The sequence below is a fragment of the Salmo salar genome, chromosome ssa04 (assembly GCF_905237065.1).
Source record: "Salmo salar chromosome ssa04, Ssal_v3.1, whole genome shotgun sequence".
NCBI lineage: Eukaryota > Metazoa > Chordata > Actinopteri > Salmoniformes > Salmonidae > Salmo > Salmo salar.
The window spans coordinates 66,012,308-66,038,144 of record NC_059445.1 but is presented as its reverse complement, the minus strand read 5'-3'; the positions used below and the strand labels follow the sequence as shown (position 1 = coordinate 66,038,144).

Below are 25,837 nucleotides of genomic sequence, written 5' to 3'. Positions count from 1 at the left end.
CAGGAAAACTGCTTCAAAAACCTGAAGACAACAATCACAGAAGAGCCAGTGCTCAGGTTCTATGATCCAGAGAAAAGCACAAGGATTTCTGCAGATGGGTCACAGTTTGGCCTGGGAGAAGTTCTTCTGCTGATAGGACGGCCTGAACAGAAAAATAACCATGCAAGGAGAATACAGGATTACTGGATGTGCAGAGTAGAGCTCAGCATTGTGGATGACAGTGTTCAAAAGGCAACAAGATTGTCATTCCCTTGACACTGCGCAAATAAATGCTACAGAAAATACACAAGGGCCACTTGGGTGAGGAAAATTGCAAACGACGAGCACAAGTAGTAATGTACTGGCCAAGAATGAACCAGGAAATTAGCCAGACCACTGCTTCATGTGAACTGTGTTTGATCTACAGGCCAAAGCAGCAAGCAGAGTGGCTAATGCCTCATCCAGTACCCAACCGACCCACTACAAAGTTGGAGTTGACCTTTTTGACTGCAATGGCAAAAGTCATTGTTGTTACCGATTACTACTCAAACTACCTGCAGTAGCAACACTGCCAACTAAATCAAATCTAATTTGTCACATACACATGGTTGCAGATGTTAATGCCAGTGTAGCGAAATGCTTGTGCTTCTAGTTCCGATCATGCAGTAATATCTAACCTAACAATTTCACAACTACCTTTACACAAGTGTAAAGGAATGAATAAGAATATGTACATAAAAATATATGAATGTGTGAAGGCCGAACGGCATAGGCAAGATGCAGTAAATGGTATAGAGTACAGTATATACACACACTTGAGATGAGTAATATAGGGTAACATAATATAAACATTATATAAAGTGCAATCTGTAATCACCTACCTGAAATCAGTTTTCGCAAGACATGGGGTTGCGTCTGAACTGTACTCTGACAATAGCCCGCAGTTCTCAAGTTCCAAATTCCGATGTTTTATTTAACTAGGCAAGTCAGTGAAGAACAAATTCTTATTTACAATGACGGCCTACCCCGGCCAAACCCGGACGACGCTGGGCCAATTGTGTGCCGCCCTATGGGGCTCCCAATCATGGCCGGATGTGATACAGCCTGGATTCGAACCAGGGATTGTAGTGACGCCTCTTGCACTGAGATGCAGTGCCTTAGACCGCTGCTCCACTCGGGAGCCCGATCAGTCGCTAACGAATGGAGATTCCGACAACACCTCCAGCCTCAACTACCCAAGGTCCAATGGCTTAGCAGAGAGTTCAGTTAAAATTGTTAAAGGTCTGATGAAAAAGGCACACGAAGAAAAAGACGATTTCCTAAAAAAAATCTGATCTACCGCAGCGCATCACTGCAGAACGGACTTTTACTGTCACAAATATTGATGGGACATCGCATCAGAACCAACCTACCCATCCATGAGGACTTGCTAACACCCAGAGATGCTCACGAAGTCAAACTCGAAGGAAAAACAGAAAGACAAACAAAAACAGTGACACCAAAAGTGCAAGACACTTACCTGAACTGAAACCTGTAGATCATGTACGACTGAGACATCACTACAGGAATCTAGATGCAGCAAGGGTGAGTGCAGAGAGAAGTTGCACCGTAATCCTATGAGATCCAAACAGAACATGGATCCCAACTTAGAGAAAACAGAGTGGATCTAAAGCTTCACCCATTCACTCAAGGGATTGAGGATCATCAGGATACTGCTGAAGCGTCAAATGCCTTTAGAAATGGACAATTCAGTCAGAACACCCTGACTGACAACGAACGCTGTCCAACTGTTTCAGTAAACACTGACAGTCCTATTGAGAATTGCTAAAAAAGGAATCTGGGCACCTGGACAGAATGTTTTTGTTCATGTGACAACAAATAGAGCCACAATAGAGTATTAAAGGAAGGAAGATGCGTTATGGGTTAACATTAAGACTACGTTACCCAGCAGGCTATGCGAGGGTGGGGAAGTTGAAGTATGCCTTGCATGGCTACACAAGGAGATTGCTAGCTGAAGTATGTTTATTAAAAGTAGTTAAACCTATGCCCCAGTTCGTCATTGTACAAGGAACAAACATAACAAAACCCTTGCACTTTTTCAATTAAATCAGTAATTGAAAGGAGTTAGCTGTAAAAGGAGCAGCTTCTAACTAGTGTTCAGTTAAATGCTTGTTTTACATATGAAGAGTCCATTCAGATAAGGAGTGATTTCAGTCGGCACGCACAGAAATTGTAGCGACAATTTAGGCTACCCTTGTTTTTAACGACAAGCAGGGATTTGAGAATTCTTGAACCTTATCCTAGTGCTGTAGAGACAAAAAATGTGAACCTTCATGACATTGGCTAAGTTCAGAGAGTAGGGTGTTCAATTGCATATTTTGTGTTGGAAAGATAGATATTAGGCAGAACCTGATAAGCCCAGTGTCCTTGGAAGAAGTGTTAAACGATTAGGTGATCAATAAAACAAGAGCCAGATTGTGTACTCTGACGTTCTTAGGAGAGATCCAAGGTGCTAATCCCAAAGTTTCAGAGGAAGTTTCTCCAAGGGAATCAAACACACTATCACTAATCAATCGCTCAATATTTCCCCTTCTTGGTATAGAACAAAGGGATGCAGTGACATTCAAATCATGTTAGATGGTAGTAAATACCATACATTTCCTTAATTCCAGCAAGATTCAATTGGTCCGCATTTCATTTGTTTTAAATTGGTTAAAAGGGATGTTGGAAATCCTAACTCCATACCAAGTAATTGCTGCCGAAACGTGTGTGTGTTTGCATTTGTTTGTGTATGTGTTGGTTTCACCACATATAATGAAAGACCTACTGGGGAAAAGGCACTCTGGTAATTTCATATCTGCCATTTTAAGAGAAAATACGTAGGTGAATGGGTACAATCTGATCATCCATCTTCTCAATCCAAGCTCTTTTCGGCAAATAAGACTTGTTCCCACGTTCAGCTATTTCCCTTCTCTGTCTGAAAAAAGGTCCACTTTCTTTGGGAAACTGATGGTTACAAAAAACGTCGTTTTTTTGTATCCCCACTACTGCAGGAGTTGAATGAGTTGTTCACCCTGGAGGGTGTCACTAAAATAATGGACAGAGGCTAAGAGGGGAGGAATGAGAGTGGGGTTTAAATGCAGCTCGTGAGAGAAAGGTGTATTGAAGTGGTAGATGGGATGGTTTGAATGACGTAAGCACCGTTGTTTTAAGAACTGCTCCCAGATAAACATAGAAAAAAGGAGTGATTGGTTTTAGGCACAAACTTTATCCAAGCTGGGAGAGGGCACATGAGGATGGCTCATGTCATGTCAACTCCAACCTTGCAGGGGGTCCAGAGAAACTACTTTACGCCAGTGAATTGCATTGAATGCAAAACGTACATATGGTTTCACATTCCGTTCCATTTGTTTTAATAATATAAAGTCCTCGGTGAATGTGGGAAAAATGTATTTCAATTAATGAAATGTATTGTATAAGAACTGCTCCCAGATAACCAATGCTCCCATAACCACATAATATTGATGATTATATCGCTACCATTGTTTTGTTGATTAGCTAGACCACCCAATTTGGTATTTAACATTTTTGAGTGGCTATTATCAGGGCAAAATACATCAAAATGCACCAAATGTACAGTTTAGTTGAACAACAGTTATAGGCAAAACTGTGTTTCCTTAAACTGAATGGATTAGTCCCCATTGATTCCATGAATAATGTACTGGTAGCAGCTCATGAAGTTGTCTTGCTGCTATGCTGACGTGCATTGGACATCACATCAAATACTTCAGGGCATTTATGAATAATAGATAAGATCACACAATTTTATCAAAGGATTAAGGTTATAAACATAACTATCATTAAATATTTACTTTACAGTGAGAGTTAAAGTTGATAGTCTCCTGTAAGGTACTAAGTTATAAACATGCCCAATAGGTTTCTATTGCCATCTCACAGATGTGTTCTCAGTTCCTTTGAACACAGAAAGATCAACAAACTCAAGATATACACATGCCCAATAGCTTCTGTTTGCCAGCTCACGTGGTTGTCAGTTCGATCACCACCATACAACCCATTTAAAATGGATTAGTAATTTTTAAAGCCATTTCATTTTGTATTTCTCTTTACTGCTAAACTCTTCTGGAGAGGTGCATTGGGAGGTTATCTATTCCCATCTGCACTGCACAGTGTATTCAGCGAGGATTATAACACAGTATATTTCATCATATGGTGACGGATCATTGTTTGTGGTGCATCTGATGCTACACATATCATGGTATGCCAGGTTCTCTTCATATTGGGTTTATGTGATTAAATTAATTAACCTTGAAAATATAACAGTGGAAACTTATATTTATCTTCCTCCCTACATAATTTGTCTATGATATAATGAACGATTGCTGAAATCAGAAAGATCAACCGAAGTGGTGGAAAAATATGAATAATTGTTTTAATGGGTGGCCCAATGACATTACATTTATTGCTATTACTGGTTCTGTCAGAATTCCCAAGGTGAAATAGTTCTGAAAGCTTTACTGCTGCATAGGCAGTGCAGTTATGTGACTTCCTTGTGCTATTGCTAAGGGAGTATAAAGACAACCACTGGTCTTCGATGGTAATATCCATCCAGTCAGATTCCAATTTCATATTTCACCCCATCCAGAAATATACTGTGCAGCAGTCAAACACTATCCTATTGTGGCCACAGAGCAGATCAAAGGCCACATATGATTACCTCTCATGGATTAACCAATAGATTAGACTAGAGCCTTGAGTCATGGCAGTGACAAATACCACCATCTCTTCACCCTTGGAGAGAGCAAGAGAAAGGAAGTGAGAAAAAGAAAGCATGGGAGAGAGAAAGAGAAGGCAATCCAGTTGAGGAAATTGAGGGGGGGGGATGTGGGAAGCAGGTAAATCAAAGGGGGTTGTGTGGATTTCCTAAACCAAACAAGTTGTTCCAAGCGGTGTGTAATTCACCCACAGATGATGGGTTTTACAGCCCTTTTGCCTGTACTCTATCCAGCGGGATCTGTAAATCTGTCAACAAGAGAGTCAATTCCATTCCCTCTCTCTGTAATCTCATTTGCCTGCGGTGCCAATGGTGCATCAAATGCCGCTGACTTCTTCTCCGGTGGCGGATTACCAAGCGAGATGCCTTGGCGCTGGCTGCTGTCGCCACGCCGACGAAGCCTGGGAGTAAATCCCACCTGTCCCACATGAGCCGCTCCATCAACCACCAAAAATCCATTAACCTGGAATGTTTTAAGGGCCTAATGGAGTCCTTATCTTTATTTTGCACTGGGAAATATTTAATTACACGCCGTAGTAAAAGTTCCCTGGTTATCGTCACCCCCACATTTACATATCTATGCATTTCGAGGCTGAATGAAAACGTTTTGTTAAAACAGGCGTTGACTCAAGCCGATGTGTTTTCACAGTACCGGTGGCTGCCAATCATTGTGCTTGTTCTTTGCACGTGTCATTTCGCGTCGCAGCCAACCTTTGAACACACAAGTTCCTATCGACAAGATAATGGAAAATAACAAGCATGTGAATGTCGCTTATTTCTGGCAGGGTACTTTGTTAGACCCCATGGTGGATCTTTTGTGTGTCCCCTGTCCCCGTGGTGTTACATTTCTTGAAAAACATTGATTGTTTTGAAGGAAAAAAGAAACAATTGATACTGTGTGCTAGGATATACAGTGGTGTAAAAGGGCGATTCAGCGATCAAGCAGTATAGACTTTCTCATTGTGTCCCTCTCCACACGGAAATTCCGTAACAAGACTTTTCCCACAATCCCTTGGTTTTAATGTTTTTGTACTTCCTTTCACATGTCAGAGAAGCACCAACAGCCTAGAGTCAGTATCCCTTCAACAAGGAGAGTACAAATGAAGCACCATAATTACTAGTCACTAGCCAGAGAGAGGACTCAAAAGCAGCAATGTGTTTGGTTTTTAATTTGTACTGGAAGCATAACTAACATAACACATCTATTTAAGAAGATGCTGTGAATTCAATAGCAGGCTCATTACAGCATAAACACTTGCCTCTATGGTGGAGGGGTCTCCATGGTGATTAGCGGGAGAATTGAAGTGGGGGTGTTAGTTTCCCCACAAAATGGCAACATGGTAATTCAGTGTCCTTCAAGTCAGGGTCTCAGATTTTGGTAAAAAAAAAAAAAAAAGACAATTATAGATCATTTTGCAGAATTGGTGAGATAGAGGGGAAAATGTTGACACACATTGGTTTAGAGCATGAGGACCTATGGTTTTCTAACTGTGGGGGTACGCTTAAGTAACTACCACCTCATCTTAGATATTTGGGTCTTATCAACTGACCAGTAAAGCAGTCCATACTTACATCCCGGTCTTTCAGAAAAGGTGTACAGGCCTTTTAGTTCAGTCCACTACTGGATTGGCTTCTTTTTTCCTTCAGACCACTGTCACGTTCCCTAACGACAAACATAACATTCACTCAAAAGAAAAGGGAACTAAAGGAATCATTGACAACCAAACCAGGACAGAAAGAGTTTCAAAACAGGTTCTGAAAGTTGGCAAAGCAACTGCAAAAGGGATCTAAATGACACCCACCATGGATACCCACTGGATTTTCTTCAGAAAATACAAACTAAAGGAAAAACCAACACAAACTCAGAATAGGGCATTCCAAAGAATATGGACCAAACTAAACAGGGGAACCACCAGCGTCAGGCTACCTACAGTGGCCACGCTGTACCACACACCTCAGCTACCATGAGTTGTAGGTCTCCCAACATCTCTTCTCCAACTGATGTACTGGGCCAGCAGGTCTTAAATACCCGCTGGGCCAGCACAGGTGAAAGACATCCTGACTAACGAGGTGACTCCAATCAGTGTGTGCAACACATAAACAGGACATATGCGTCCAAAACCAACCTTGAACTGGAGAGCAAAAAAAAGCCTGTAACACTACCGATAGAGCTCATTGGGAGTATTTTTATAAACCCACTGTGTTATTATTCCAGATAAAGAAAGAAACAGCCAGGGACCAATAGCATTAAATGAAAAGCACATTAAAGATGATTGACTAATCAAGGTCGGGACTTGAATAATATAACACAGTGAACCAGATGGCGCTGCACAGACACTTTTCTATTTTATAAACTCCAACGCAAGATGCTTAGCCCATTAATTACAATGTCACTGGTGAGCGATGTCAGAAATGTTTCCTCTTCAAAATGTCTTATGACTGTTCTCCATATTCATTGGAGCTGATTATGTAAGGCCTACACATGTTACATGAGTAAGTCAGCGTTTCCCAAACTTTGTCTTGGGAACCCCAAGACATGCATGTTCCCCCCCCCCCCCTAGCACTACACAACTGATTCAAATAATCAAACCTTGATGACGAGTTTGAATCACCTATGTAGCACTAGGGCAAAACATGAACCCCTTGGGGTCCCCAGGATCAAAACAGTGCAGCACTATTAGAAATTGTATTTTATGTTAAAAAAAATTGGTTTTAACAAAACGTTACCAAACTCTGTGTCTTTGCTAGTCAGAGTGAAATGAACTAGGCGTGAAAGCGGCTAAAGCTACCCTTTATCCATCATTATGGGTTCATGATGGTACATCATGGTACATCATTAGTGACAGAGAAGATTTCTCCCGACAGAGGGAAATCTCACGGAAGAAGACCGTTATGTCCATGGTAAGAATAAAACCCCATAACAAATAGCCATGCGCACAGTCCTGTCTCAAGCTGACACCTATACAATGATCTACTGGGCCAGTGACCACCAGTAGGTACTGTAGGCTACAGGTTTGCAAGAGCCTACTTGAATTGAGATATTCTCGCAAAACAAGGACTGCACTTGATTTTAAACAATGGCTTCACTGTCTAACCATTAAATTGTGGGATATGTGAAAACCCTTCTCCCAGACTTGGTGAGGTCAGTGTGAACAATCTCATGCCGGATCCTTCCCCCACCCGAGCCCCGTCCCTTCAGGAACTGCACCCAGTTGAAGGCAGATGAAAGGGTTCATGGTCACCTCCCTGGATGACCTTCTAGACCAGACAGCAAGTGCCTTCCTGTTGACATGCCAGTTGCTCATCCTGGTGCTAGAGGAGGATGGGACAGTGGTGGAGTCTGAGGGCTTCTTCCAGTCCCTATCTGCCAACACTCAGCTCTTGGTCCTCCAGAAGGGAGAGATATGGTGTCTAACCATCAAAGCGACTCTTTATGAAATCTACACACTGTCATACGACATCCAATGCACGAGGGCCAAGGATATCTTGAAAATGTCTTCTGTGTTGCCCGACGTATTTGGCGAGAGTGCCAGGGTAGTTGCTTCTGTGTGGTTCCTCATACATACTGCAGTACATTGGGGATGCTGAATACTAGGGCATGACCAAAGTCCAAGGCCCTGTTTGAGCTCTTTAAATTGCACCAGGTGACACCAAAGTGTCCAGGGCCTCTTGAACGCCATTTTTCTTCCTTTATGAAATGCATGTGGACCTTGTTACTGTCTGGTTTAGTTGAGCCATTGCACATCTATGTAAAACAATGTTGATGATACACATCAAATAAAAGCACTGCCCTGCTGGAGGAGGATGTAAATACAATATATACTAATTTTTACTTTGGGGAACAAATCCCAACGCGCATGTATCTCTAGTTGGGATGTGGCCCACATGATGTGACCATGTACGATTGTTGATTTTAAAGTCTGTTTAAAAAAACTAATCTGGTTGGTCTCTGTAGCAAAAGATCAGTGTTCTTAAACTATCCCTTGAACACTGGATGTCCTCATTGTGTCATTGTATGTTTCTAAAATGTGGGGGTTAGTGTGAGTAGGCGAAAAGCATGACTGAAATGTTGCTTGGATTGACTTGAGATGGTGACTCTTTTACTGGTTCCATTCTCCATCGGTGGAATGGCAATCTACTGGGGTGAATCTCAAGTCTTTCCTTGATTCCTCGCATCCTCTCTATGCACCTTATTGGGCCGCATTGGAGGAGAAGATCACCTCAGATCTTCTCCTACAATGAGTTTTGGGAGTCGAGAGAGGATGCGGTGGGATGCGAGGAATCGAGGAAAGACTTTAGGGCGGCAGGTACCCTGGCAGTTAAGAACATTTGGCCAGTAACCGAAAGGTCGATGGTTGGGGTCCTCGAGCCAACTAGGTGAAGAATCTTTCTATGTGTCCTGGAGCAAGGCACTTAACTCTAATTGCTCCTGTAAGTCTCTCTTGATAAGAGCTTCCGCTAAATGACTAAAATGTAAATGTATTGCAAAAGCCCTTAGAACAGCAAAACATGTTTATTAAAGTGCGATCGTCGAGGGAAACAAACCTTAGAAGCGGAGCAGCAGGGCTTTTAAAACAGCTGTTGTGTCGCTGGGTTTAGCTCGCTCTCAAGTGCTGTGGTAAATAATCACACACAACACCCCCATCAACATACATGCTCCTCACAACTCAACTCACAATTCTCATTAATCCTCCCCTTAGCCCCCAGTATAAATCTCCTATTGCCTCTTAGACTCGATTAAAGATGCAACGATAAAGACCATTTTCTTGTCAGCGCATTGGCAACTAGATTTGGCCTAGGCCCAAGTGTGAATAGATTCAAAACAGTTCCAGGCTACATCTTTCTTCTTTTCCTTTTTTTTGTGGTGATGATATGATGATACACTCTGTTGACTTCTCTTGCCAGAGACATACAGCCCTGCAGTGTTTAGTGTTTCCAGAGATAGTATGCTCCCTATAGCATGATATACAGAGTGCAGCTATTCTCTTTTCCCACACAACTCTCTCGCCAGATTAAAGACAGATTAAAAATAAGAAGGCACTTTAACTCCCGCCTAACCTGTGGTCGGGGAGAATGCATGTTCATCTCTCGAAAAGGAGTTTGTGCTTAGACTGCCCAATACCTCCACTGCCCCCACACTGTGGCTGAATATGTGTCACTGCAAAGTGCACTTAACCTGCCTACCGGAGTCAGGGAGCCATTACCAAGGGGTGATAAAGAGGGGTCCATCGGCATCAATCTTTTTATTAGAAAGTAATGGTCACTTCCACTTCGAAGATGTCCACCGGCCCCCCTGAGCTAAAGGGCCTTCTCTCTTGTCGATTGCTTGATCCCCTCCTATGATTGAGATCTGGGAGATCACTCATCCCTGTAGGGAGGAGGTACACCATCACATTCCGATTCCCGAGCCACTTGGAATCCCTCTGCTATGCAAAAACCACCGTCTTCTTTAACAGACTCCTCTCGGCGACCGACGACTCTTCTGCCGTTTTTCACGTCTTGTTTGTTTACTCTTAATTATTGTTTTTCTTCAGGAGCTCAAACCCCCAGACGAGCATATCGCGGTCATGCACCTCCTGGCTGCGCCAAATGCAATTCCAGCTATTCCACACCCTGGGAAAACTCACATTTGCTTTATTGTCTTTTTACAACTTTCTCATGGGATCCAATTAGATAGTGAGCAGACTTCTTCACTCCGGGAGAAATATTAGCGATCAATGTATCGGGGATGGTTCCACATTAAACTGTGTGGCTATTATAAGGCATAGGATCCTATCTGGATTACTTAGGATCTAAAAACTCTCCGGAGAGGGGAGGAAGGGTGCACAACAATCTGTAAATTACCAGTCTCAATTACTGTCTTCACCCTGTTCTCTTGAACCTGTATTCTGATATTTCCAAGTTGTTTTGTAATCATGACCAAGACCTGATTACCCATAGTTCCCTAGTGGACAAACACAATCTTAAAGATGGAGGCATCTGGTGCCCATCAGGAGGGTGTCAGAGAGCAGAACTGCTGAGGTGCTCGTTTAACACCTGATCATGCTCGATTTCGTGCACATCTGCCATCCATAATTCGACAAAGCATGAAAGATGCAATCAACGATGGCTCCTATCTAGGGCAACGCTGGTAAACGTATTCTACAGTATATTAGTCTATTCAGGTAAGATTAGTGTTGTTCCCTTTCTGTCAATTACAGTGAAGTAGAAAAAAGGTGAAATGTAAAGTTCAGTGGGGTTAGTCTTGTTGATCCGAAAAAGATTGATGACACCTAATTGTCAGCACATTGTCACAATTAATAAGCACACAGGGGGGCATATCTTGTAGTGTGAACTCAGCTAGAAAATAACGTTCTAAGAACCATGTGTTTCTTAGAGCTTGGTGAGAGCGTGGTTGTCCTGTGATTATTTTGCATACAACCTTCCCACAATGTTCTGGGAATGGTGTAGGATAGCCAGCTAGCACATAACATTCTGAGAACCATATGTTTCTTAGGTGGGAATTTCAGTACTTCAGCATAACGTTTTCTGCAGGTTTCCTCATGGTTCTATTTAAAGTCATGTTCTCAGAACATTAAAAAAACTTTCCATAAAAACCACAAGAAAACATTAGTAACGTTTTAAGGACATTCTAAGAATGTTATTGAAAAACATTTACATTCCGTTCTCAGTATCAACAAAACGCACTCTAACTCCTATCTTTGTAGGAGTGCTTGTTTCCTTTTGAAATGGGGTCTGTTTGAATAAACTAAAATGAACAGCTTTGTATGAGTTAAGAAACATGGCATGCTAGCTCCATCCTGGTGGTGCAGTGGACTAATTCCATGGATAGAGAACAGAAGATCATAGGTTTGAATCTTGCTGATGCTGTGCCGCAATAAATAAAATAAAAATGTGTTTGCATGAATAATGTCTAAGCAAATTAATTTCCATGTGTCCTATCTGTGCTTGGAGTTCAAAAGAGTTAACCTAAGCTAACAGTGTTATTAAAAGTCCTATTGAAACATGTTCTCAGAATGTCTAATAACAAATAGTTTCCGTTCTCAGAACGTTAATAAAACCTCCCACGAAAACTTTCAGAGAACCATAGTAAAACATTCTCAGAACCTCCCTGCAAGCTATAATGTAGGTTCCCAGAACAGGCAACATTTTCACTTCCAGTCTCAGAACGTTTAAAAGACGTTCAGTTTTACCAGTCAGAAAATATATGGCTTCATTTCCAGAACCATTGCAAACCAAAAATGTATGCTCCTACAACTACAACTATCCATTGTACCAAACCCACATTGTGATTTCCCTTGATCTGCAATTGATTGAATTCATTATTAGGGCCTTAGTCTATAACTTCTATAACATTCTATAATTGTCTTTAACATCACTTGTTATATAAGTCAGCATTATTGATGTGAGAATTGCTACATCCGTCACAGTATTTTTTATGTATGGAGTGCAAATGAAGTGCTAAATCCTACAGTGTCAGTGTTGTTAACCTTATACGTCACCCAAGACCCCAGCAAAAATTGGCTTTTCATTAATCTGACTTTCATGTATCTGCATGTCCAGCCCTTCTATTTATCTTCACAATGAAGTGTTTTACTATTTTCTTTTTAGGACAACCAAGGCTACAAATAGAAAACAAAACAATCTGACATAAATAGATGCATTTATGAGTTTTATTGACAAATGTGAATAAAAAACGATGTCAGCCAAAGCAAAAACCTGATAAAAATGAATTTATATGAAAGCTGTAAGTACAGATTGTTTGCTCACTGAGAAACGAATATCCAACTAGTCAGTGACAACTGTGTGGAGTTCAGAGTTTGTGACAACATCTATGTGAGCTTATAGATTTTGTGTGTGCATGTTTGTGAGAGTCTCAGCTTTTAATAGTTTGTAGCTCAACATTCAAACGTCATAATTCTTTTGTAAAAATCCCAGACCCCGAGCCCCTTCGGGATCCATCGTTGTCTCACAAACGCTGCTCTAGCTCAGTCCCTGTTAATCACACAGACTGGTACCAATGGATGCAGAAGAAATAGCTGAATCCAATGGTATAACCTAGAAGTCTGTAGCTCAAAGTGAGAGCAAACATCTGCTGTTAATGCTCATTTGCAACAGCAAGCATCTCTGAAATGGGGAGGCCATTTAGCAGTGTATATTGGTAAATCTGCCATTCAGCGAAGATTGAAATATACTTGAATCACCTCGTCTCTTGTTTAGTGATGCGATATTAGCGGTGCATTTAGCCTTTTTATACTGTAACTCAACCAATATAAAATATAGATATCATTCCTAATTTAAGATCACCCTCTGTAACGTTCTATTTTTTTGTCTTCTTGAGACAAACGATATAGTCAGGCAACACTGAAAATAGTTAGATTAAAAAAAGCTATAGTGCATTCGGAAAGTATTCAAACCCCTTGACTTTTTCCACATTTTGTTACATTACAGCCTTATTCTGAAATGGATTAAATAAAAAATAATCCTCATCAATCTACACACAACACCCCATAATGTCAAAGCGAAAACAGGTTTTTAGAAATGTTTGCAAATGTAAAAAAAAAAATGATACCTTATTTACATAAGTATTCAGACACTTTGCTATGAGACTCGAAATTGGGCTCAGGTGAATCCTGTTTCCATTGCTCATTCTTGAGATGTTTCTACAACTTGATTGGAGTCCACCTGTGGTAAAATGCAATTGATTGGATATGATTCACACACCTGTCTATATAAGGTCCCACAGTTGACAGTGCATGTCAGAGCAAAAACCAAGCCATGAGGTGGAAGGAATTGTCCGTAGAGGTCTGAGACAGGATTGTGTCAAGGCGCAGATCTGGGGAAGGATACCAAAAAATGTCTGCAGCATTGAAGGTTCCCAAGAACACAGTGGCCTCCATCATTCTTTAATGGAAGAAGTTTGGAACCAACAAGACTTCCTAGAGCTGGCCGCTCGGACAAACTTAGCAATCGGGGGAGAAGTATTTTGGTCAGGGAGGTGACCAAGAACCTGATGGTCACGCTGACAGAGCTCCAGAGTTTCTCTGTGGAGATAGGAGAACCTTCCAGAAGGACAACCATCTCTGCAGCACTCCACTAATTAGGCCTTTAAAGTGGAGCCACTCCTCCTCTGAAGCCACTCCTCAGTAAAAGGCACATGACAGCCCACTTTGAGTTTGCCAAAGGGCAGCTAAAGGACTCTGACCATGAGAAACAAGATTCTCTGGTCTGATGAAAACAAGACGGAACTCTTTGGCCTGAATTTCAAGCGTCACGTCTGGAGGAATCCTGGCACCGTCCTTACGGTGAAGCATGATGGTGGCAGCATCATGCTCCAGGGATGTTTTTTAGCGGCAGGGACTGGGAGACTAGTCAGGATTGATGGAAAAATGAACGGAGCATAGTACAGAGAGATCCTTGATGAAAACCTGCTCCAGAGCACTCAGGACCTCAGACTGGATCAAAGGTTCACCTTCCAACTTGACAACGGCCCTAAGCACACAGCCAAGACAATGCAGGAGTGGCTTCGGGACAAGTCTCTGAACGTCATTGAGTGGACCAGCCAGAGCCCGGACTTGAACCCGATCGAACATCTCTGGAGAGACTTGAAAATAGCTGTGCAGCGATGTTCCCCATCCAACCTGACAGAGCTTGAGAGGATCTGCAGAGAACAATGGGAGAAACTCTTCAAATACAGGTGCGCCAAGCTTGTAGCATCATACCCAAGAAGACTCGAGGCTGTAATCGCTGCCAAAGGTGCTTCAACAAAGTACTATGTAAAGGGTCTGAATACTTATGTAAATATGAAATTTACATTTTGCAAAAAATTCTAACAAGCAGTTTTTGCTTTGTCATTATGGAGTATTGTGTGTAGATTGATGAAGGGAAAAAAACTATTTAATGAATTTCAGAATAAGGCTGTAATGTAACAAAATGTAGAAAAAGTCAAGGGGTCTGAATACTTTCCGAATGTGCTGTATATTCTCTGATCTATTAACTTTTAACATATCGTGCCATAGTGCTCTCTTAAGTGTAGGTCTGCTCAAAATGGACAACAGAAGTTCAAGCAAAGTGCTATTTCAAATGGCATGCCCTTTAAATGTAAGATCCACACACACTGCTGTGATCTGGTGTCTGCCATTAAGGCTGAGAGTATTTTGATATTGCTCTTTGTAACCTGCTGCTCTCTTGTTTGTGATTAAAGCGCAGGGACAGTGGGTGTAATTAGCAAGCATCATCAGCCTGGCTAATGGCCATGGAGGAACTTCCCCTTTTATGACTGGGTCCAGACAGAATTACAGCCGAGCAGCACTTAGCCGCAACATAAATTACTTGACATGAACTGTGACAGATTGTGCATATGCATGCCTTTTGTGGGGGACCTAAATTAGGTTATATTAAGCACTATGCAATTCATTGTTCACTGAGTTTCAATGACACCGATGACAGATACGGTACTGTATGTGGCAATTATGTCTGCCTGTATCACAAAGGATAATTTCTACTTCAGTGAACAATTTGGGTTATAAACATATAAGCTCACACAGCTTTTATGAAATGGCAGAAAATAAATGTTTTGACTTACTTGTAGGTAGGACTGATATCTGCAAGAAATACTGTAAGAAAGTTGCAATGCCTTTACTTGGAACTGGAACTGACAGCATTTGAACTACTTTGAAGATATGGAACAAACAGACGACAATAATAATAATAATCATAATATCAGTCAAAAATATACCATTTCCAGTTTATGCTACAAAACCAATTTTAGAAGAGATTTTAAAAATAGGTTATATTTGACTCAACATTCCATGATTAATGGGTGGCAGGTAGCCTAGTGGTTAAGAGTGTTGGAGTAACTGAAAGGTTGCTGTTTCGAATCCCCAAGCTGTTTCAGTTTCAATGACTGAATATTTTGGACAAAAACTGACAAATGTAACTAACGCTGGGAATGTAAACACAATCAAACTAGCAAAGTCATCATTTGGCTAATAGGCTAGTGGATATATTTATGTAACAAGCTAAAAACATGGAGCCTAACATTAGCTGGATAGATAGCTAGCTGCTAGGAGGATGTCATGTCATGTCATTGGAGGAGTGGGTGAGTGAGTAACTTTCGCCTCATATCGTTTTTTTGGTGGCTACACACAGCTAGAGTTGCAGGTGTCATTTGGTTAACTAGCAAGAAATGTGAATCGCTTTGCTAGCTAGCTATGCTGAATGACCTTTATCCAGTTAGCATATCTCTTGCGTTCGCAAATTCACTCTGGCTAGCTATCTACTCAGATTTCAGAGCACTCACATTTATGAACACGCAAAACTCGCTGAATATGACTAGTGTCAGTAAACGTAGGCAAAAAAAGTCATCGTTAGTCATGAACGCTCTATATAACATGTAAACATCCTAACCAAATCTGCTAGCGTGAGTAAAATGCTCAGCGAGGTGTTCTCTCATTTGTGTCTGGAAGTAGCTAGCTAGCAAGCTAGACAACTTTAGCCAGTTAGCTTGGGTGCTTGGTTGGGACAACACATGCATTGGCAGGCAAGCTGCAGAAGGACGAGCAGGCCGTTCTCCATCGTTTATCAGTGCAATTTTGACAGCCAACTAGCTGAAAAAGTTTGAGAGGGTTTATCTAATTTTCCTTTGTTAGCTTTTAGTTCATCTTGCTCTGGTTAGCATTAGTTGTTGATCTTGTTGTTGATGTGCCTATAGGGAAAGATAGTCTATATTTGTATTGTTGTTTGATCAATAGGAATGTAAAGTTCCCAAATGTAAGAGAACTTCCATGGTATTTAGCTACTCTACATATTTGCTGTAATCCATTCAAGTGTATTTTGTGTCCTTTGTCAAATGCTTTCTAATGATATAAAGTTGCGCTTTTGCAACTGCTTGTAAACACACAGCCCAGTTGAAAGTGAATGATGGCATGACCTTGTGGCAAATGGCTTGTTTGCATATAGTCCTACTGTACCTCTGATTGGTTATGGTGCACCGCTCTGCGTAGACTTTAAAGTGTATGGGAGAGTCTTTCACTAAGATAACTGCCAATTTTGAGTTATGATTTTATACACTTTTTTAACTATTGACTTTGAGACTTTTTAAGTGACAGCTTAAAGATATGCCCTTCACACTAATTTAAACTTTGGCTGCACACATGATCTTTAGGAATACCAACCTCAGTGTGGAAATATATATAAAACACAGGGAAACCACGTTTTTTACTACACTGGGCCATGGCATAAGTCATAGCAAAATGTGTATAATTGCAGGAAATCAGTTTAAAACAGTCAAATGTTCTCTCCACTCCATTGCAAAATAGGTAAAATTGCAGGAAATTAGCTGTAAAACTGAAGAAGAAAAATAATCTCTGCCCCATGGCAAAATTAGTAGGATTGCATGATGTTTTTTGTACAAAATTGCACAAGTTAAAATTGCATTAACTGGGGGGGGGGCAACTAGAATGTTTTGCTGGAGATACCCCCCAACCAAATCTTGTTTAGGGCCCCCAAAGGGCTAGGGCCAGCACTGTGGCTTGCATAGGCTATATAACTGCACTGCAAGTAGATGATTTACACATTTAATAGCCTGGAGTGTGAACATGGATGCTATGAGTCAAGGGCGGTATATTTAGTCCACGTGTCTTTATCCACACCACCAAAACACTTGAGTCATACCCACCAATTTCACGTGTTAAAGGTCTGAACAATATATTACGCAAACTGTAGGCAGTCTATAGCATCTGCACTGGTGATTTTATTCGGCTTTCTGAGCAAAAAAAAACATGTACGTTTTATTTTAAATGTTTTATTGTTGGACATAAAAGACTATAAAAACATCAGCTCCAAGTGATTTTACATTTTGGAGATATGTTTCAAAGTATTCCCACGCATATTAGCGTGATACGGTATATGTGATCGTATACAAAATGTAAGCAATGCTTGAAATGATAATGTTTTAGTCAAATCGTATAAATGTTTGGGCTTCTTGCGGTCAATTTGCAAGCAATAAACTATTTGTAATTATTTTCTGATCCCCTGAAAATATCGTCCCGCTGCTGAATCTAGTTGATGATCCCTGACCTAGAGCACGTATAGCGACGATGAGGGGACGGTGTAGAATGTTGATAGAATAATCACTAAAACTCGTGTAGCCTAGATCCAATCCCAAGAAAATCCGCATCTGTTGGAACGAGAATCACGCATTTGTCTTGTTTTTGCGCTCTTCTGCGCATTTGGCACCGGTGGTTAAAGTTTTATCACGTAATCTCAAACGAAGTATCTGATTTGTGTTTGCTCTGCGTGCTGTCCACAACTGCGACCGTTAATTTTCCGTGAATGTGAAAGTACAAGCGTGTACTGTCATCATCAATAAACAGCTGGACCATTCGGAAAGGAAGAGCACATATTTCCATTCTGCGAGCTACAGAACAGAATAGAACAGCCTGCACATATTTCTGTTGAGTGCGCAGTAGGGATAGCTATACTCCTGCATATGCTATGCTGCACCTGGAAAGAAGATTTGGATTACCAGATGAACTGTAGGCTATTAACTAACCCGCACTCGCTCCACCGGACAAAATACGCATTTGCCTTTTAAATCAACGGACGCTTTGTGTGTCTCGACAAGCAGTGGGATTTATAAACCGAAGATGGGTGTTTGTGGATACTTTGTCGTGTCTTGGAAGTGCCTGGTGGTTCTGTCATTCAGGCTGCTGTTTCTTGTCCCCCCAGGTTTGCCTGTCCACAGTCAAGGGGATTCCCAAACCGATAATAAAGTAATGGACAATATTACCGTCAGGCAAGGCGAGACCGTCTTTCTCAGGTAAAACCCTTTCTAATTATTCATACTGTCACTGGTTGCGAATGGTTTAAAAAAGTAATTACGTTGCTTTGACAATTGAAATTACAGGAAAAGTGTTTGTCAGGTTAAATTATACGATTCAAACTGTATGGTAATTTCCACGTCATGTGCATTTTGTCATTGAGGGGGATTCCAGAGGATTAGCCTATACCAGACTATGAAGCAATAGTCCCAGCAGTTAAAATTAACTCCAAATGATTGTTGTGTAACGTGTGAACTAAGGTGCTTATGGTGGTGGAAGAAGACTATTGATATGGTCCACAAGCTACGGAGCATCACAGGGATGTAAACATGCTATTGGGGGAAAAATTGTTGAATCAAGTTGTTTCCACGTAATTTCAACCAAACAATTCCATGTGATGACGTTGAATCAACGTGAAAAACGGATTTGCAAAAAGTCATCACTAAGGGAATTTCGTCTTTTTCACCCAACTTTTAACCTAAATCAAATGACAGGGTTTAATTCACGTTAGTTGACAACTCAACAAAATCTAAATCAAAACTAGTCACTGAACTGATGTCTGTGCCCAGTGGGATGGGATATGAACTGGACTATAATAGACACTGGGGAGTGCAGTTATATTTTGCACATTAACATATTATGTGATATTGCACATGCATACTGTAAATGGTTGAGACTAGACACTTGTTAGACCTATGAACAGATCTCGAAAAAGTTAAACCTACCTGGGCTCAAAGTGTAGGCTACCTTGGTCATAGAGCGCCACAGTGGAGGCGTCATAATACCAATGAAACCTAGTGGTCAAACAGGGAAATGGTTCCAATCGTTTTTCCACAATTTATTTTTCCCATAGGGGATCTTAGAAACACTTCAGATTAGGGCTGTGTTTCGTGTAGGTTTACCCTGGTGTGACGTTTTGATAATCAGGTGACTTTTATCAATATATTTGTCTCTACTTACTCTCAGATTCGAAAATGATAATTAGCATAAAAGGAGACATTCGGCAGTCTTGTCCAGATCATCATGGCATTTGTAGTTGTTTTATTTATTTTACCTTTATTTAACTAGGCAAGTCAGTTAAGAACAAATTCTTATTTTCAATGACGGCCTAGGAACAGTGGGTTAAACTGCCTTGTTCAGGGGCAAAACAACAGATTTGTACCTTGTCAGCTCGGGGATTCGAACTTGAAACCTTTCGTTTACTGGCCCAACACTCTAACCACTAGGCTACCCTCATAGCTCTTTATGATGGCTTATTAGCATTTTATTTTGGGGGGGAGGGTAAATACAGGCAAATATATTGATAAAAGTCACCTTGTCCTAGAGTGATTTACATGGTTATCAAAACATCACGCCAGGATCGGCCTACACGAAACACAGCCCTTATTTGAAGTGTTTCTAAAATCCCTTATGGGAAAAATGTATGGTTTCTAAAATGTTTGGAACCATTTCCCTGTTTGACCGTTAGCTTTTTGGGATATTTTGACTCATACTCTATTACAGACATAAATAACACACAGTCCACCATTTTTCTTTTGTCACTTGCATTTAAAAAAAAATATATATATTTTTTTGTTGCAGTTTGCTTAGCTGTTTAGGACCTGAATTTACTGACCCCATGCTCCAACAGGTCAACCTGCCCAACAATTTGCTGACACAACCTCATTGTTGATCATACTAATTGAATTCTAAATTAATTTACATGGGGCATACTATTATATCTAAAATTAACTATTTCAATCACCTGTGGTGGCTGCATATGTGCACAGGTGATATTTATTATTTAATCCAATTATCACATGAAACTCAAACAAGTAGGGTCTTGATTGCAAAATGCACACAGATACATTGATAAACTTGTCTGATATAGTATGACACTTTTTTAGTTTAATGGAACCTGCCCACATTTTTAATGCAGGTAGGGTACAATAGGGCTTGATTGAAGCTGTATGTCCACTATCCAGCTATTTAGCCCCATATTGTCTATGAAACATCCTGCTGCCCTGGTAATATGTATCTAATGACACTCATTACGACACACAACTCGCCAATCACTTACCTTTCAGAGATGTCTCCATACGTATAAAGTCGCTGCATCATGACAATGCTTTTATAAATAGATTATCTTCAGCACTTCTCTGGGCAACAGGATTCTAATCAGATTCATATACTCTCTTAAGGACACTAATCGGAGCTATCCGTATGAATCCTCAGGATATTTAGGTTTCAAAGCATACGCTCTGAAAAGGAGTGTAATATCAGCATCGGAACTAACAGGACCAAGCTGTGTGGTCATCTGAAAAGGGAATTGCCATGTTTGGAATGAGTATTAGGTGAGGACAGGGGGTGGGGGCTTACGTTATGAAATGATTCAAAATATAACAAGAATAAATAGTCTTATATGCTTCAAAGTGCAAGTTATTAACTTGAGGTCACAGCAGTCATGGTCACCTCCAGTAAATCAGTGATACTAACAATTACTGTATTACCTTAATACAGTATGGAAACTGCATTTCTAGTAGTCAGCAATGCACTGGGGCATGCATAATGAACAATTATACAAATTAGCACTCACTGTCAGGATTTTTATCAATTTGATAGAAGTTAGAACAAAGTGATTTAAGCTTTTCATGGCTTAAGCAAAAACTTTCGCTAATTTATATGCTAGATTTCATCCTAAAAACTTCTGACAGTGAAGCCATTGTTTATAACTTAAGCTGCGTGTTGCATAACTGACGTGATGTTGACTCATCAGATGCCATGATCTAAGTATGACTAGTAGGAGACGATAAATCATAAAGAGATACCCTAGAAATTTTGACAAGTTAATTTGCAGGTTGCCTTTACTGCAAGACAGAGGGCCTGTCATCATCTTGACACAACTGGAGAGGAAATAACTTTATTCCTGTGAGTCGTAAGCCATAACAACACATACTGAGAGCAGGCTGCATGCAAAATCTGTTAACTGAAAAACTAACTGCGGTCTTCTTGCACTGAGAATATGCAGCTTTAGATGCATTTCATCAATGAAACAATGACAACTGAAAGAAATTCAACATCATATGAATTCAAAACACACTTTGGCACAGCACTGGGTAAATGTTGTGCCTTAAACCTGGAACGTATGGATAGGCATACCTGTTTTGATTGAAAAGGGCCCTCAGTTTGAACATACTACCAAAGTCTGTAAAATAAGAAATATGGTCTGAAATATGTGCTATAGGCTAACAGAGTGACTCTGCTGTTCTTAACTTCCAGTTCTATATTTTGTGTGGGAGGAAATATCCTTCAATCACACTATTCCCTGGGGTGATCCTACACAATTTGAATTATTCTTGCTTCATACTCTTTGAAAACATTTCCATTTCATGACACCATGTTTGTTCAATTAGACACAACAGAAGAGATGTTAGTTATTTTTGTTGGTTTAGGTGTAACAATGGATACAATTGTCTCTTATTCCCTTCAGATGAAAATCTGAATGGGTTGTGTATGAATGGGCCACTGCAGATCTGACTACAGTTTGACTGGAGTAGTGTAGTTATTGTTGTTGTCACTGAGTTAGCACAATGCTATGCTTACCTCAGCAGGCATCAGCCCCTCTTATTTTTTTATATGTATGTATGTATGTATGTATGTATGTATGTATGTATGTATGTATGTATGTATGTATGTATGTATGTATGTATGTATGTATTTTCTCCCAGTTCAGTGACAAACTATTGTTAGGCTGTTCTTGTCGGTTTAATATCCTGGTGTTCCTCTAGGATTTTGCCTGTGCTTAGCTCTATTCAGTTTCTTTTTATCCCCCCAATAACTCCTTAGTCTTTGCCGATGACAAGCATACCCATAACATGATGCAGCCACTACCATGCTTGATAATATGAAGTGTGTTACTCATGTTGTTGGTTTTGCCCCAAACATAACACTTTGTAGGACATAAAGTTAATTTCTTTGCCACATTTAACGTGATGCATCTTTTGGAATATTTTTTATTTTGTACAGGCTTCCTCCTTTTCACTCTGTCATTTAGGTAAATATTGTGGAGGTACTACAATGTTGTTGATCAATCCTCAGTTTTCTCCTATCACAGCCATTAAACTCTGTAACTGTTTTAAAGTCACATGGTGAAATCCTTGAGTGGTTTCCTTCCTCTCCGGCAACTGAGTTAAGGACACCTGTGTCTTTGTAGTGACTGGTTGTATTGATACAGCATCCAAAGTGTGATTTAATAACTACAACATACTCAAAGGGATATTCGATGTCTATTTTTTTTTTTTAACCAATATGTGCAATTCTTTGCAAGGCATTGGAAAATCTCTCTGGTCTTTGTGGTTAAATCTGTCTTTAAAATTCACTGCTTGACTAAGGGACCTTAAAGATTATAGTGCATTTGAAAAGTATTCAGACCCCTTGACGTATTCCACATTTTGTTACATTACAGCCTTATTCTAAAATTGATTAAGTCATTTTATTAATTTTAGAATAAGGCTGTAATGTAACAAAGTGTGGAAAAAGTAAAGGGGTCTGAATACTTTCTGTATGTACTGTAAATGCATGTGTGGTGTATAGAGATGATGTAGTCATTCAATAAACATTCAATAAACACACCATGCAACTTGTTAAGCACGTTTTTACTCCTGAACTTATTTAGGCTTGTAGTAACAGAGGTTGAATACTTATTGACTCAAAACATTTCAGCTTTTCAATCTGTAAAAAATTCCAAAAACATAATTCCACTTTGACATTATGGGGTATTGTGTGTAGGCCAGTGACACAAAACAAAATGTAATCCATTTAAAATTCAGGCTGTAACAGAACAAAATGTGGAAAAAGTCAAGGGGTTGAATACTTTCTAAAGGCACAGTATCTGTATAAGTAGCAAGAGTGGAAATACATACAGTATTTATTGCAGAAAACCTTTCTCTCATTTGGTGGAGGGGGAACTCTACACAACACTTTGCCTCAAACTCTCTGATACAATCTTCCTCAGCAATGGTGCTTGTCCCTCCCATGTTGTCAGCTAATGTATCTGCGCTCCTTGTCGCTGTCAATATGAATTGAAGCTACTGGACTGAATCAAATCTCCATACATTTTCAGAGCAGAGGCACAGTGCTCACTTAACTTCAATTTAATAAACAAGACCGGCTGCTGCATGCCGATCAAGCTGGAGGTTGTCTCCTCCGTCCTCATTCTGAATGCAGCAGTAAAGAAGTGTTTGAATGACTCTGGGCAATGTGGATGTACAAAGATGACCAGTTTACCTGCCTGTTGCATGCGCGGGCGATACTACGTGAATAATGAGACATTTGAGTTTCGTCCACCTACATATAATCTGTCAGTACTGAAGTTGGTGATTAGCGCCCAGTGGTGAATGTCACCATGGCGACCATGGTAAACTGAGGGTCTTCTGAGCTTATCTTCCTGGACAGATGAGTCTAGTCCCACAGTCATGTGACATCTTTATGTGGTGGTATTATCATTCTCACCTTGCTGAACAGCTAGCGTTAGCCACATTATTTAGGTTGGGATAAGCACATGCTTGATAGTGAGGGATAAACATGAGCCTTTATATGCTAACTAGCCAAGATCTTTGTCTACTAGTGCATTTTCTTCACTGTGCTATGTCTTCCCTGTGGCTCAGTTGGTAGAGCATGGTGTTTGCAATGCCAGCATGGTGTGTGCAACGCCAGGGTTGTGGGTTCGATTCCCACGGGGGGCCAGTACAAAAGAAAAATGGATGAAATGTATGCATTCACTATTGTAAGTCGCTCTGGATAAGAGCGTCAGCTAAATGACTAAAATGTAAATGTTTTTAATTTACATTTTTTTTGCCTTATTGGCTCAGTTGATGTTCAATCTAAGATTCGACACATCATCTCAGCCATGTTTTTCTTGTACAACAGCCTCTGTCAACCAGTGACCGCATTACTAAAATGTAACCCTCCAATGATTGTGGTAGTTTAGCTCAGTCTGATAGCCCTGCTGCTGCCAGATTGTGCTACTATTCCTTACATCTTTTGTCAATTGCCATTAGCATCCTACATTTAAAATAATTCCTATGATTAACAGTGTTAAATTGTTTTCACAATTGTTAACACTATTTGTGAACAAATGTTTAATTTTATTTATATCAAGGTGGGCAGAAATGTGACAATAGTTTTGGGAAATCTGTTGCAGCTCAAGTCTACTAAAATACCCACAATTCTCTTTCGCTCTGGGCGGGCTGGATACACACAATAATACCAAAGTCAATATCAGCATGTGAAGGAGCTAACTAGCTGTAAAATCACTAAAACAAACTGAATATCAATTTAGGAGTCTCTCACCGAGTTCAACTTGCAGTTCATCTCTGCCCAGAGGGAGAGCAGTGTACATTTCTTTCCCACAGAGCTACTTATGGGGAAACTCCATTTGAATCGTAATTCTGCCCATTGTGTACGTTGCCCATGCGTCATCAATGAGCTGCGCGTTGCATTCTGGGCAATTCTGGGACAAGGAGAGCTCTCCTTCAAGGAGTGAATAGGAGTCAATTGTTAGGTGACCTAAACTGGGATATGCTTAACACCCTAGCTGTCCTGCAATCTAAGCTAGATGCCCTAAATCTCACACAAATGATCATGGAACCTACCAGGTGCAACCCTAAATATGTAAACACAGGCACCCTCATAGATATCAGCCTGACCAACCAGCCCTCTAAATACACCTCTGCTGTCAACAACCAGGATCTCAGCAATCACAGCCTCATTGCCTGCATCTGTAATGGCAGCGGTCAAACGCTCCCTGAAACACTTCAGCGAGCAGGCATTTCTAATCGACCTGGCCCGGGTATCCTGGAAGGATATTGACCTCATTCCGTCAGTAGAGGATGCCTGGTTATTCTTTAAAAGTGCTTTCCTCACCATCTTAAATAAGCATGCCCCATTCAAAAAATGTTGAACCAGGAACAGATATAGCCCTTGGTTCACTCTAGACCTGACTACCCTTGACCAGCACAAAAACATCCTGTGGCGTACTGCATTAGCATCGAATAGCCCCCGCGATATGCAACTTTTCAGGGAAGTTAGGAACCAATATACACAGGCAGTTAGGATAGCAAAGGCTAGCTTTTTCAAACAAATTTGCATTCTGTAGAACAAACTCCTAAAAGTTCTGGGAAACTGTAAAGTCCATGGAGAATAAGAGCACCTCCTCCCAGCTGCCCACTGCACTGAGGCTAGGAAACACTGTCACCCCTGATAA

General features: G+C 40.6%; 1 protein-coding gene across 4 annotated transcripts in view; it reads left to right on the top strand.

The window, feature by feature from the left end:
- Positions 1-25,837, top strand: part of LOC106603662 (opioid-binding protein/cell adhesion molecule) — a 473,472-nt gene that overhangs the window by 283,904 nt on the left and 163,731 nt on the right. For 3 of the 4 annotated variants that reach the window (XM_014197609.2, XM_014197608.2, XM_014197604.2), the window contains exon 1: positions 17,859-18,593. In XM_014197609.2, the coding sequence (XP_014053084.1) occupies positions 18,421-18,593 (173 nt within the window). In that variant the 5' untranslated portion in view covers positions 17,859-18,420. Of the gene's footprint in view, positions 1-17,858; positions 18,594-25,837 lie in introns of those variants that run through there. The other variant, XM_014197606.2, reaches the window with a different exon arrangement.